The sequence below is a fragment of the Lepisma saccharinum genome, chromosome 25 (assembly GCF_977018435.1).
Source record: "Lepisma saccharinum chromosome 25, izLepSacc3.1, whole genome shotgun sequence".
Lineage (NCBI taxonomy): Eukaryota > Metazoa > Arthropoda > Insecta > Zygentoma > Lepismatidae > Lepisma > Lepisma saccharinum.
In genome coordinates this window covers 31095718-31110100 of record NC_139253.1, presented here as the reverse complement: position 1 = coordinate 31110100, position 14383 = coordinate 31095718, and the positions used below count along the sequence as shown (strand labels likewise).

At 35.1% G+C, this 14383-nt stretch overlaps 1 protein-coding gene across 1 annotated transcript in view; it reads right to left on the bottom strand.

Annotated features, from left to right (window-relative positions):
• Cbl (E3 ubiquitin-protein ligase CBL) overlaps positions 1 to 14383 on the bottom strand; it is a 109356-nt gene that overhangs the window by 29183 nt on the left and 65790 nt on the right. Inside the window, exons 4-6 of the mRNA XM_083111730.1 lie at positions 12702 to 12839; positions 9638 to 9857; positions 8360 to 8500 (exon numbers count right to left, since the gene is read on the bottom strand). Of these exons, the coding sequence (XP_082967856.1) occupies positions 8360 to 8500; positions 9638 to 9857; positions 12702 to 12839 (499 nt within the window). The remainder of the gene's footprint in view (positions 1 to 8359; positions 8501 to 9637; positions 9858 to 12701; positions 12840 to 14383) is intronic.

Sequence of the window (14383 nt, the reverse complement as noted above, 5' to 3'; positions counted from 1 at the left end):
ATGCTCGAGCGTGGGTGACTCGAACGAGTTTGGGCAAATGAAAGTGGTCCCATGCAGAACTCTACTGCACACCCTCCCTACAGTCTACATCTTTCACCTTGCAACTTTCACATTTTCATAAAGATGAAGAATGGATAGCAGATTTGCATGTACAGACTTGCAGGAGGCAGTTTCACAAATTCTAAATCAGCAACCATGGGTCTTCTATTGCATGGAACAATTAGGCTTGTTAGTTGGTGGGACAAATGCCTCGATGCATGCAGATACTTTTTTAAAAAAAATAAAAGTAATACTTGCAGGTATAATTGCTTCATCTCCCTTTCATTTGACCTTAACTTGTTTAATAAATTTTTAAGTTTAATTTACAGTGAATCCTAGATTTTATGTTTTTCAGGGGAGCAAAGTGAAAAACTGAAAATGCAGGAAAAGGTCAAATCTGGGAAAATTTTATGATATGCTCAATGCAACAATGAAGATTAACCTTTAGTGTCCAGATGGTTTCACTCGAAACAAAAAAAAAAGTATTTCCGTTGGGGACAGTGTCCATATATCGACCAGCAGCTTGCGACAGCAATTTACGTGCCATTTCTTGAAAACTAAACACGATATTTCAGTTCAGTCTTTTTAATTCATTAGTAGAGGCACATATTTTTGGTAAATAAAAGAGCAAAATTTCGATACAAAAACTGAGACAATTTTGGGTTCAAAAGCGGTAAATAAAATAAAATATCGGTGTTATAGCGGTGAAAAATTGGATGAAAAGTAGTATATAAAAATACATTTTGGTTTTAAAATTGTGAATATAATCCTAAATTTGATTTAAAAACTACACTTATTCCACAGAATTAACATTTCACTTCTAATAGCACCTTTATATAGTTATCAGAGTATTAAGTTTATTTCTGTGTAAAGGAGTCCATTTTTGCTTCTCCAATATTAATAGCAGAATTAATAATTTTTTTAAAATAAATTGCATAACTCTCAGGATAATTCAGACCTCAGAAGGTGTCGCGTCGGTGAATAAACCCTGAATTTCGTGACAAAACATGGTCACAAAATGCATCTCACACCTTTCAAAAACATGAAAAATTAACACTACAATGTGTTTTTTTCAAATTTCGTTTTTTCGTTAAAAACGAAATATGCATGCCCCTATTCATTAGTATAGATATGAAGGTATGACATGCTCGAATTACAAACAAAATATCCATTGTTACTATTATTAACAAGCACCTTTCAGAATAGTCCCTTGTTTCCCTTCATTACCCCCCCCCCCATAATATTATGGGATAATTCATATAAATGGCTCTTGACTGCTAAACTACTGCATCTTTTTGAAAAATTTAAATTTTACGCTAGAAGCAAAATTCGGGAAATTGCTCTGTAAGCTGGCTACACTGCCACTTTATACAATGTTATTGTTTCTTTAGCCAAGAAGTATCAGTCTGATTTCATGGTTGTAGAAATGCACCACTGCTACACACTACATTTTTTATTCACTTTGGTCTATTGGGGGAGAGGGGGGGGGCACGGTGGCCTATAACAATTTAAAAAAAATAAGCTCCCCTAAAAGCCCGGTGTTTAAGAAAGAAAACAAAACCAATTTCATATCGCTACAAGAATTAGCTCAAACTACGATTTTTTTTGTACTTCGCGGCAAGTTTGAAAAGCAGGCACTTGAAAAGCTTCCCTCTTCAACGGGAATTCCTGTGCGCGAGGCTTTCGTGGCTAAAGGTTAAATGTATACTGTGGGGGAAAGTAAAATCAGAGTTCCACTGTATCTCTCATTGACTAACACCTCTGTGCTGCAAGTACAAAGACATACATATGTGGTTTACACACAAATTCTGTTTTCTGGTATATGTGCAGCACAAAGCTTCAGGTGTGTGAATTTCACAAGCCTAGTCTTCCGCAGGAATAATTTCCAAACAATTAATTTCTCATGAAATGTAATAAACTGATGGCACACACCATTTCCATTCACCAGATTTTCAACATTTTAAATTGAACTACGAAGCTACGAAGTCAAATGTTTCAGGGCCAGCTAGACCTTTCGCTGATGCCTGGGCAGTTGTTTTCGAATTTTTGTCTACTTTCCAAAAACCGGTATGATATTCCAATATCTGAAAAATTACATACGCATAGAATTCCTTCTAAAACATTCATGTAAATCTTCATGTGGTTTTGCTTTCACTGTTGCCTAGATGTTATCAATAGTTTCATAGACTCATGTAGCCACGAAACTATTGATAATATCTAGACAACAGCGCAAGCAAACCACACGTGAATGAATTCTAAGCATATGTAATTTTTCAGATTTTGGAATATCATAGTGGTTTTTCAAAAAAAGATGAAAATTCAAAAATAGCTGTCTTGGCATTGGACAAAGGTCCATCCGGACCTTAAGTCTAAAGTAGCATAAAAAGGAAAACAAACGTTCGAGAAATGACACCCCTATATTTTCTTACATGGGTTGAAAAGTTGTATACTTACACACGGCTGTTAGCTAGAAGTAATCTAGGTTACTTCTGCCAGTCTATCTTAGAACTACAACGGCAAAGGTAAAAAGTTAAATATTCAACAGAAGAGTTCTGGGTTTTTCACTGAGTACATCATATTAAAGCATTTGTAAGGTTGCAGAACTTTGTAACATTACTTTCCAATGTTATGTACATACGTAAGAATAGAGTTTCACATCGTACCACTGAGTAAAAAGTTTCCATGCAGTAAAGACAATTATACTAAACTGGATGAAAATGCAAGGTTCAAAATTTTTGTTGAATTTAAAGGAATTACTTTATAGTTCAGGGTCCAGGGAATGTATTTAACAAACCCCATACCTAAATACGAGTCTACTTCTAATATTGTGACGCCTCCTGATTTCAATACATCTGCAAAAAAACATTTACTCGACACCAATATTGGAAATACAAAAAAAAAATTACACTTAAAGCAATAGTTTTGAGTCCATAATAATATTTTAATTGACACTGCTACTTCTAAATGTACAAAAAAATCATAACACATTACAGCCCCGAATGTTCATTCATTCATACACATACTGAAAGCTGCTAATGCAGTTTCTGTCTAACACATATTACACATACCATATGTACACACTTTTTTTTTCTTTTTTACACATACACTGATAAGAATGATGCAAGTCCTGCTTGCAATCACATTCATTCATACAACCACACTGTATGTACAATAAAGAAGGAACTGGATGAGGACATTGCAGTAAGACGCCGTGGTAATCACAAAATATTTCACTGTATCACAATTTTTTAATCAAATGTGGAGCTGATGTTGTATGCAGGATTCACAAGGGAGGTAAAATATGTGTCACTGGTCATGTACTGGTACTACTGACAAGAAAACTTTACCATTACTGAGTGTATCAATCTGATATACAATGTTAATTATTTCGTGAAGAGCATGAATGAATCATGCATCTGCTTAACTGTCATGATTTTCACAGGTTTCACTTTAGAAAAAAATATATACATTTAGAAATTTATTTAATAAAACATGCCACTTAACTGAATCACGAAATGTAACAATTATGGTCTATTTATAGTAATATAGAAATCGTACACTCCTGTTCACATGAAGTGGCACATTTTATAAGGTTGGATAGTCTAAGTGTGGGCCACTTTATTTCATCAGCAGTGTACAATTATCAAGAATTTGCTAATGATAGTATACCATTATCCAGTTGATACTGATAAATTGGCCCGGGACTTTATAACATATTTTTTATTTGGCATCAGATCGAATACTGGGATGAGATATTAACGTATCGGATGAAAATCTGTCGAAATAGATGGATTACATAAGGCATATTTTACCAATTTGGCATTTTTACAACATAGTTCTTCAATTTTCTCGTAATAAAAACATATTTCTGTATAATTTCATAATTGTCTTGCATAAAATCGCTTAGTTTATCATTTATTCTTCGTACCTTTAGCGCAATGGATAGTTTACATTATTGATGGCAGGATAAAGGAATTACGGACAAACAAATTAAAAGCAGATTCAGCCCTTTCTTACCAACTGGTACACAACAATAATAACCCCCCTTTTCTTAACCTGCCAACAATTGATAACCATGCGAACATTATTGAGGAAAAATGTTCTCCATCAATGTCTTGTGGGCACGAGACTCACTGTAAACAAGTTTCAATTGTTCTCATTTCTCTAGATTCTCACAACAATCAATCAAAAGTAAAAATAACATTCGGCACATTACAGTCCCCACTCTATCGGCAATCTAGTATGGGAAATCAAGATCACTTGTTGTTTGAGCCACGCACATATCAATGTGTATACTCTGTCTCACTTATCTCTGGAAGAAGCAAACAAAAACAATTCTCTGCATAAATAGTGACGTGAGATGGCTCCACCACACAGTTTCCACAAAGGTGTAAATCTGACATAATGGTAAATGAAACTTAGGAAAATTGCAGTGCACCTCAATATTTTCAGTATTTTCCTACTACATTCTTCGGTTAAAGGGATTTTGACTTCATTTAATACCCCACCCTTACCCTAGTCGATCTTCCCTGGAAGATACGGACTTCCCGTATAATGAAAAATTCAAAAGTACTGTTGTGTACATTTTGGGTTTTACTGGGAATATTTCTGACATATTTTTGGATTTTTGACATATTCTTCAATTTTCATGACATAATTACATACATATTTTACAGGCCTATAGGACATAAAGTCCCGGGCCCTACTGATAAAGTACTGATTATTTTGTTTTCGACCGGTTGATAAATACGCAGCATATTCAGCTTCCAAATATGCATCGAAAAAACATTTTGCATAAAGAACCTAGCAATTCTTCAAGCAAGGGTCATGAAATATACAGGAACTTTTCAATGGTGCATAATGCAGATACTACTCTGAAAACAAAACTGATTGAAATACCACTCTCCTTCTTCTATTTTTGTTATCTTGCATAACTTTACTGGACAAACACAATGACACAATGGTAACGTTGCCATGTTATAATCACAGGGTCCCATGTTCGATACTCAGTGGAGGCACACCTCCGGGTTGCTACGAATTTTTTATTATGAAATTCAATCACATTTCCCGATTTTCCAGTCCAAAAATGAAGTTTTTCGAGACATGTTTATCATCATCATTTTTACTTTTGAAAGTGTATCTCAATTACATATATAATCCGTTAATTATTATGATTATTTTCTTTCACAACTTTCTTTTAGCAAATTTCATTCTACACGCACAAGAACATGTGAAAATTCGAAGAGTAAAATTAAAAATAGCATCAAATGTATTGGGTGCTACAATCATGTGTATCTAGCCTTCAGGCTAAGGTAACAGAGGTACATTATTTCACCATAACAGATCTCCACAATTTAAAAACAACAGAAAAAGTTCATAAACCATACACAATTTCTGGTTATTTATAGTGTTGTAGAAAATACTGCTCTTTTGCTTACATTTATAAGTACACAGTATCTGGAGAAAATGTTGTTGAATATAGGAATTCTATAGGAAATGCCAACAAGACTAACATGTATAAAATAATAGTCGATAACCTCATCTCACCAACCTTTTCGATAATTATGATCATGTTGTCAATGTACTTTAGTTATCAATCAGATATCTGGACTGCAAGTTTTGCTTTGATATTCTTTCTAATATCTAGCATTATAAAAGTGAAAATTTATTACAGAAATTCCAAGGAACCATAATTTTGCACAAGGCTGAGAATCACAAGAACGAAAGAAACAAGTTTCTAAACTGAATCTTTTTTGGGAGTGATATCACAGGAATAGAATCCAAAAGTGGAAGTGAACTGCTTGTTCATTTTGCATTTTCTCTTGCTCTCAAAGACTCCAAAATGCACGTAAATTCCAGACGATCTGCAAAATTCCCTGACAAGACAAATTCAACTGACATTTCCCTGTTTTCCAGAAGCGTAGCAACCCTGACAGTGGTTTGCATCTCACTTTAAACTGTAGGTTCAGTCCTCTTGCATCTCACTTTAAACTGTAGGTTCAGTCCTTTAGAGTTGCAAAAAAGCCAGCGTTTTTTGAATGGACGATTTTCTCCTGACAAAAAGCTGGCTTTTTGCGCAAAAAATGGAAATTTTGGCTTTCTTATGAATGGTAACCAACCAATTTCACTTCTAGTCTTGGTTAAGAGTTTAGAGTTATGTAACATATTTTGGAATTAGCCAAATATTTTTACATGGTCTAGCAGCCAAAATACACATATTTGCCATTTCTTCTAAGGGTGTCCAAAAAGTCACGCAACAGAGACTTTGAACATATGTAACTTTTGTACAAAAAGTGATATACATATGAATTTTCCACTGGTTATTTACTTTGTCCTGTGGATCTTTTTAAACATTAAACTAGAAAATAGTGCTGAACGTTCAGTATGGCGAAAAATTTACTAAGGGGTAAAAAAGGTTTTGTATTAAGTGATAACAAACATGGATAAAAGACAGCTGTGGAATCTCTTGCAAAAATTTTCGATGTGTATGTGATGGTCTCTGTGGATATTTACTGAACTGAAAAGGCACCTGATTCAATGGGAATAAAGGCATGCAAGGGTCCGAAAGATAAAGGTTAATCACATTACCATTTTCCTCCACAATGCTGCCAAAATAATGAAAATTATCGGCAAAATTGTCCTTTGATATTTTTGCAGACCCCACATCAGACTCGGACTCTGGATAAGTATTGGCCAGTATCAGTGATCAAATTTGAAACGATGTTTTCCAACACGGATGTTAACACCAAGACATGAGCCTTTATACTGCCTTAGCCCTATTTACTATTTCTCTATAAAAAAAACCATAACCACAACTAACGATTATCACAAAATACTAACAACTGGTAGCAACGAGCTTCGGATAAGCAAGCCACGAGCTGAAGGAATAAGTCAGCTGAACACGAGCTCTTGTAAAATGTGGCATACAAAATATGTTCTGTTGGAAGCAAATATCCACTTGCAGTCTGGCTACATTTGAATTTTGAGTAATGTAAAGCTCTATATCAATGCCTCCTCTCTTTCATTTTTCGATGAAAACCACATTAAGTGATGGGCTTAATTTTCATTGTACTTATGCAATGGAGCATATGTACACACAATTATATATATTATTTACAAAAGCAAGAGTAGCAACAAAGCAGAACTTGATATATGCACAAAAAACAGTGATAACAGCTTTTGGAAAATGTCGATTTGAAGTGCTGTAGAAAATTTAAGTTTTGACAATAACAAATTGTTATAAAAGCAGAGCGCAGGCAGAAGAAGTTAAAAAGTGCATCAGCATTAACTTATAACCTCAGGTGATGCATTTTTACTGCAAAACTATTGCATGGAAAATAATGGAATGGCACACAAAAAATACTCTCCCACAACATCAGATTATGTTTTAAGCAAATGTCTACAAGACTCGACTAACAGGCTTATTGGATATACATGAAGAAATAGACTAAATCCATTTTCTGAGAAAGTATTTGCGGGTTGCAACAAATGGCACTCTGATTTTGAGGAAAAAAATCACAAGAGATAAATTAAAAGTTGTTAACAACCCGAGATATATTTATCCCAGATCAGTTGACACAAGCAAGGTGTAAGGGGTCATATATTAAATATACACAATTACCACCAAGTTGCGATATACCATCTACTTCGGCTTTGAATCCACTCCTAATTATTTATAAATATATACACAAATTTCCCATACATTTCAATCCCATAATTTATCCCTATTCCCTTTGATGTATACTATATATTTACATATGCCAAAAATGGCAATTGTGATTTACCAAAAACTTCCTACTGCAAGCCTCTGAAGAATGTTGAATACATTGGAACATGATGCATTGTGCCAGTGCAAATAGTTAGTCCATTCATTCACAGTTGCCTAGTTAAAAATTTGAATCCAGGGTGTACGATTCGTAACTGCAATCGTTGGCATGCTCTAGCATCACAGGCACTAGACCCCTAATCAAAAAAAAATAGGGATATAAAACACAACACAAATTTCGACTACCTGTTCAGTCACTATTGTGTACATGCTAACCCCAAAAAATTAAATCAGAGCCGAGAGAGTAAACGTGAAAAAAAGATCATGCAAGCGTAACATACAGTCTTTGTTCACGGGCCATGTGCACCATTCTTGCTATGGTAAAAAGATGGATGGCAGTCATTTTTTGGGGGGTAATAAAAATTAATGTGATTCCACTCAAATAAGCACCAGTAAAAATGCCGTTCCTGCCTGAGTGCACAGAAGCAAACTACGTACAGAGCACACTGAAACAAGCTGAGCACACAACAAAGGTCACTCTGACGAATCAGCTACCTCTTCGTCGTCCTCAAGATCAACCAGGTTGCCGGTGGAACCCGCTTTATGCTGTCGCTTCGGGTCGAATGGATCTACCACTATTTGTTCTGTCCCTTTGATCTCTGCTCTGCAGAATGGACACCCTTGTCCTTCGGAATCCTGCAACAAACAGAAAGGAAGAAAACGTTAATGATAGAATTCTCTACAAATTAGGGATGGGACATATTAATGGGTACTCTATCGGTATCAGCTGATATAGGCATATCGGTGTATCCATAAAATTAGAGATTATTTTACCGATCAGATATAATAACCACTAAAAATAACTGTGTTAGATTATTTTGCATCCACAGAAGGAACATTCTTTTTATATGGAAATGACAGTTCACAAAATTAACAGTGAGGTAACATGAACAAAGAATTTTAAATTTCCATGCATTAAAAACAACATAATTTTCACACAAATAGATGTACAGTCTCAAGACACATGTGGGTTGTTACAAGCTCGTTGGTTTCAATGGGATCATTACAACTCAGAAATGTATGTGACTATACATATGTATTATTTAAAAAGCATTCTTAATTGTATCAATATTTTCACAGACATTTTACTTGACTTTGTGTTTAAAGTCCACTTTATGCACAGTAAGGCTAAGTTTAAAGTGGGATCCGAAACACTATGTGCCTCCACTGGGTATCAAACCCAAGACCCCTTGATTACAAGGCAACAACGCTACCACTGCGCCATCGGGGAGGCACTACAGACATTTTACATTAAACACTAATGTAAAAATAATCTTTGTGGTTACAACTTCTAATTTATAAGCAAATTTACCACAAGAATTACAGTGGAACCTCAATTTTAAGTTTCTCAGGGGACCAAAGTGAAAAACTTAAAATGCAAGAAAATGTCAAATCTAGGAAAATTTTATATTTTGAGTTCTGGTTTTAAATTCAATTTATGTACAGGGAAGGTAATCGGGACTGGACCTACAGTTTCAAGTGGGATCCTAACCACTTGTGCCTCCACCCCTTGATTACAAGGTGACGACGTTACCAATATGCCATCAGGGAGGGCAGGAAAAATTTATAGCACTTTGTTCTATCGGGACCATGAAGACTGAATATATAATGTGGGAAAATGTATAATCACAGTTCCACTGTATATATTTTTTATATTGGTGTTTAATGTATTTCCAAGTAGAGGTGATGCATGAAAAATAAAAAAATATATATTATCTAGATATTCATGCACACGGGAAACACACACTAAGTGTCTAGAATTGAATTTCTCACCTGCCAAGATGTTAGACATGGAGTGCACAGAAGATGGCCACATGGTTCGATCCGGATATCTTTGTCGTTCTCTGCGCAAATTTTACACAGCTGGAATGTTGAACCCATTTCACAGTACAGTTCATACTGCTCCTGCGTTACTTTTATGTGATCCTCCGGCGTTGGCTGGACAGCCCACGTTAAGTCAGGATTCACATTACGTCCATCCGGATACAGATAGCTGGGAATATTAACAACATTACATGTAATATACATTTTATTGCTACAAATGTAGCTGGGTCAGTCAAATACAATCTGGAATTGTGCTTGCTTTTTATTACATGAAAACACTGCAAAATTACAAATGGATCATTTTTCTGTTTACATTCCACTACAATTACAGCACTTTTGCCATTGGATTGGTAAATTTTTAATGCTTGTGGCATAGAAAGATGATGGTTGGTGCCAAAGCCAATTGCACGAGAAGTGCTCCACCTCTTCATCGCTCTTGAAATGTTGACCTCCCAACATCTACTTAAGTGGTCGAAAGAAATGATAATCGGGTGAGAGATCACAACTATAGGGAGGATTCAAGCACAGTCCATTGCATTTTTGCAATTTTTTCTTGAGTAAAAGTGGCAGTATGGGGTTTCTCATTGCTGTGCAGAAGAAACTCTCTTTCCAAATGGACATTACATTTCCATGACTGATTCTAATTTCTTTACAAATTTCATTCACAGTGTCGATCTTGTTCAATCAGCGGCCAGACAGCTTGAATGTAGTCTGCCATCAGGCTTGTTTTTGGACACAGTTCAAGAGTCATATTCTGCATATGTTCACATCCACTCACAAACTTTTTATGCCATGCAAACACTTAGGTTTTCACAAACTGGTGCTTTAATCTTTGCAAACTTCAACTTAATTTACACCTCATTCTGTAAGAAATTTAACAAACATGCCGTGCAACTTAAACTGGCACTGCTTGCTCATCGTGATCACTACTGACAATGTTTCGAAGGTGACTTGTGCAGTATAGAACGAATATCAGCCATGGCCACTTCTACCTCTCCTTGATTCTAAGTGGATATGTTTGCCTGTATGGAACAAATTGCAATTTATATTTGACTGACCCATGTAATATAATACTTCATACTATTAACAAAGTGAATTACATATTCAAATGCTTAAATCAATGCATGTGTCCATAAAAGAGTAACTTATAAAAGATCTACATTAATTATATTTAAGGAGAGATGATGATTAGATAATATATATGCTAAAACAAACACAACAAAACATTAACACTGGTATCAGTATAAATAAATCAAGCATCCAAAAATAGACACAAGAAACTGTCTTATATCTTGTACTGGAAAATACATTATTATTCACATGGTTTATTTTAAACAGTTAAGGTTTATAACTCTTCCTAGATCGTTAATTATTTGTAGTTGACAAAGCCAGAGTTGCTAGGTCTCATATTTTTATGCCAAATTAAGACAGTTGTATCTACTGATAAATTATATATTTTCTCTTAATTGGTTATTCTTAGGTATATTATCAAAGAGAGTAATAAAACGTGTCATGTAAGCAAAAAGTACACTTTACCACACAGTTTTGATGTATAAATACAGCAAAATTATGCATTTTGCATAAATCTCGGTCACAATAGTCTCCGTGATGTTAGTGTATCACTACATCATATGGAAAGGGATAAGTAACACAGTGTCTGGCAATCCAAGTTTCTCTTTGCATGCTGGGAAATAAGTACATCTTGGGCCAGTAGGGAACTTCGCATCAGGCAGTATTTCATTAAGCGCATATTGTTTGGAGTAAGTGAAAACAGAGTCCTTTACCATAGTTCAAAGGCACTTTTGTTTATGATTCAGAGAGGATGCAATACTGCATTACCTTGTCTATCCCTTGCCTGGGGCTAGAAGTACATGCCAAACGAAGCTAATTTTTAAAATTTCTATTACTTTAGAAAACCCACTAAGATAGTCCAATTTCTTAAACATTACATATGCTTAGAATTCCCCCCAGAGCAGGGATTCCCCACCTGATTACATTCACCCCAGAGCAGGGATTCCCCACCTGATTACATTCACAGCACCCTTGGAAATGAGATTAAAAACTTGGGGCACCCCTGTTAGATCTTTTTTTTAATCAAAGTGAAATATGTTATCAGGAGCAAGTTAAATTTATTGCCAAATAAATACCTACTCCAGTAAGTTATGTGTTGGAAAGATAATATAAGGAACAAGCATCAGAATAGAATACAGTTTGTTACAATGGAAATCACTCAAAATAATTTTGTTTTATTAATGTGAGACTTGCAATTGATGCTTAGAGCATACATGTTTGATATCAGGACTTAAAAGTTCACAACGAAACATGCATATCATCCTCAAGGTTATGCAGTTTCTTGCTTTGTGATATAATAAAAAAATGTAAAAGTACATATCGACTTGATATTTCTTTTGTCTACTTTCTAATCTTATTTTTTTCATTTATCCCTAAAATATCTCACAGGATCCCTTACGCTAATCTCAAGGGCACCTTAGGTACCCTGGTTAGTAATCACTGTCCTTGAGTATTCTCACAAATCCTTGTATGGTTTAATTTCACATTGTCTAGATATTCAAAATAAGATAGGCTTACAAAGCCACGGAACTATTGTGAATATCTAGACAACAGCAATAGTTAAATAGTATTCTGCTTTATTGACAGTTTATTAATGCCATTACCACTTCCTACTTGCAATGGAACTTCATTAGGTGAAGAAAGTACAAAAACACCTGTAATCAATTTGCGAATCCTTCAGAGAGGTTTTTTTTGCAAACTTTTTTTTTTCAAAGTATCCACCTAAACAAAGTAAATGCTTTATCATGTGATCAATAACAATAATTTGAACTAGTATGAGTACAAACATTTTATATATTACTCTATAAAGATATTGTAAACAAGAGCATATGCTGGTTAAAATACATATATTCAAAATTTGGCAAACTTTTTCCTTCACTAGTAAAAGTTATATTCTGGTGGTGTTATTCAAAATTGCATGCATTTTCTCAAAAATACTTACAATCCTTCTCTATATCCATCCAATAAAGCTTGACACAAAGATTTATTTTGTGGAATAGTCTGTAATATATCTCCATCAGTTGTGACATATCCTATAGCCCACTGGCCTAACCTTGTGCAACTTAACCGAAAGACGTAACTGAAATAGACAAAGATAATAAATTTAGGCACACTCAAAACAATGTCAATATATATATATAACAGTTGGGCTGAAAAGTTCATAGGCTGACTCATAGATGGCGTTACTAGAATTAAATCCATGTGATTTTTACTTAGTACTAACCTTCAAAAGATACGTGTATAAATTTCACAGCTGCCGGATAATTAGTTCGTGAGATATAGCATTGTGAGTGAAGAAGCTTTTGTTATTGTGAAAAAATGGATAAAAAAGAATTTCGTGTGTTAATAAAGCATTGCTTTTTGGCAAAAAAAATACTGTTGAAGCCAAGGCTTGGCTTGATAAACATTATTCGGACTCTGCACCAAGAAAATCAACCGTTGAGAAGTGCTTTGCTAAATTTAAACGAGGCAAAATGAGCATCGAAGACGATGCACGCAGTGGACGCCCCAAAGAGGCTGTTACTGACGAAAACATCAAAAAAGTCCACAAAATAATTTTAAATGATCGTAAAGTGAAGTTCATCGAGATAGCTGAGACTTTAAAAATATCAAAGGAACGTGTTGGACATATTGTGCATGAATATTTGAACATGCGAATGCTGTGTGCAAAATGGGTGCCGCGCGTGCTCACAATCGATCAAAAGCAACAACGTTTTGATGATTCGGAGCAATGTTTAGCGATATTCAACCGTAATAAACACGAATTTTTCCGTCGATATATTACAATGGATGAAACATGGCTCCATAACTACACTCCAGAGTCCAATCGACAGTCAGCCGAGTGGACTGCACGTGATGAACCGAATCCAAAGCGTGGAAAGACACAACAGTCGGCTGGCAAGGTTATGGCATCAGTATTCTGGGATGTGCATGGTATTATATTCATCGATTACCTCAAAAAGGGCCAGACCATCAACAGCGATTGTTACATAGCGTTGTTGGAGCATTTAAACGATGAAATCACGAAAAAACGGCCCCATTTGAAGAAGAAAAAAGTGCTGTTTCATCAAGACAATGCACCGTGTCACAAATCAATGAAAACGATGGCAAAATTATATGAATTAGACTACGAATTGCTTCCCCATCCACCATATTCTCCAGATCTGGCCCCCAGTGACTTTTTCCTGTTTGCAGACCTTAAAAGAATGCTCGCTGGAAAGAAATTTAGCACTGATGAAGAGGTAATCGCTGAAACTGAGGCCTATTTTGAGGGTAAAGAGAAATCGTACTATAAAAATGGCATCGAAAAATTGTATGACCGCTATAATCGTTGTATCACCCTCAAAGGCAACTATATTGAATAATAAAATCGAATTTTGTCAACAAAATATTTTTTACTATGTTAGCCTACGAACTTTTCAGCCCAACTGTTATAGCACATGTGTTTGACTTAAACGATATACAGAAACACACATCAAAACAAACTGGGTGTTATACACGTAGATGTGCACTTGTATTTCTGAATATATATAAGATTACTGCAACATCTATAAAAACATGAAAAATTATCAATACCATATCACATAAAATGTGTGTGTGAACTAATAGTACATAGATTAACTG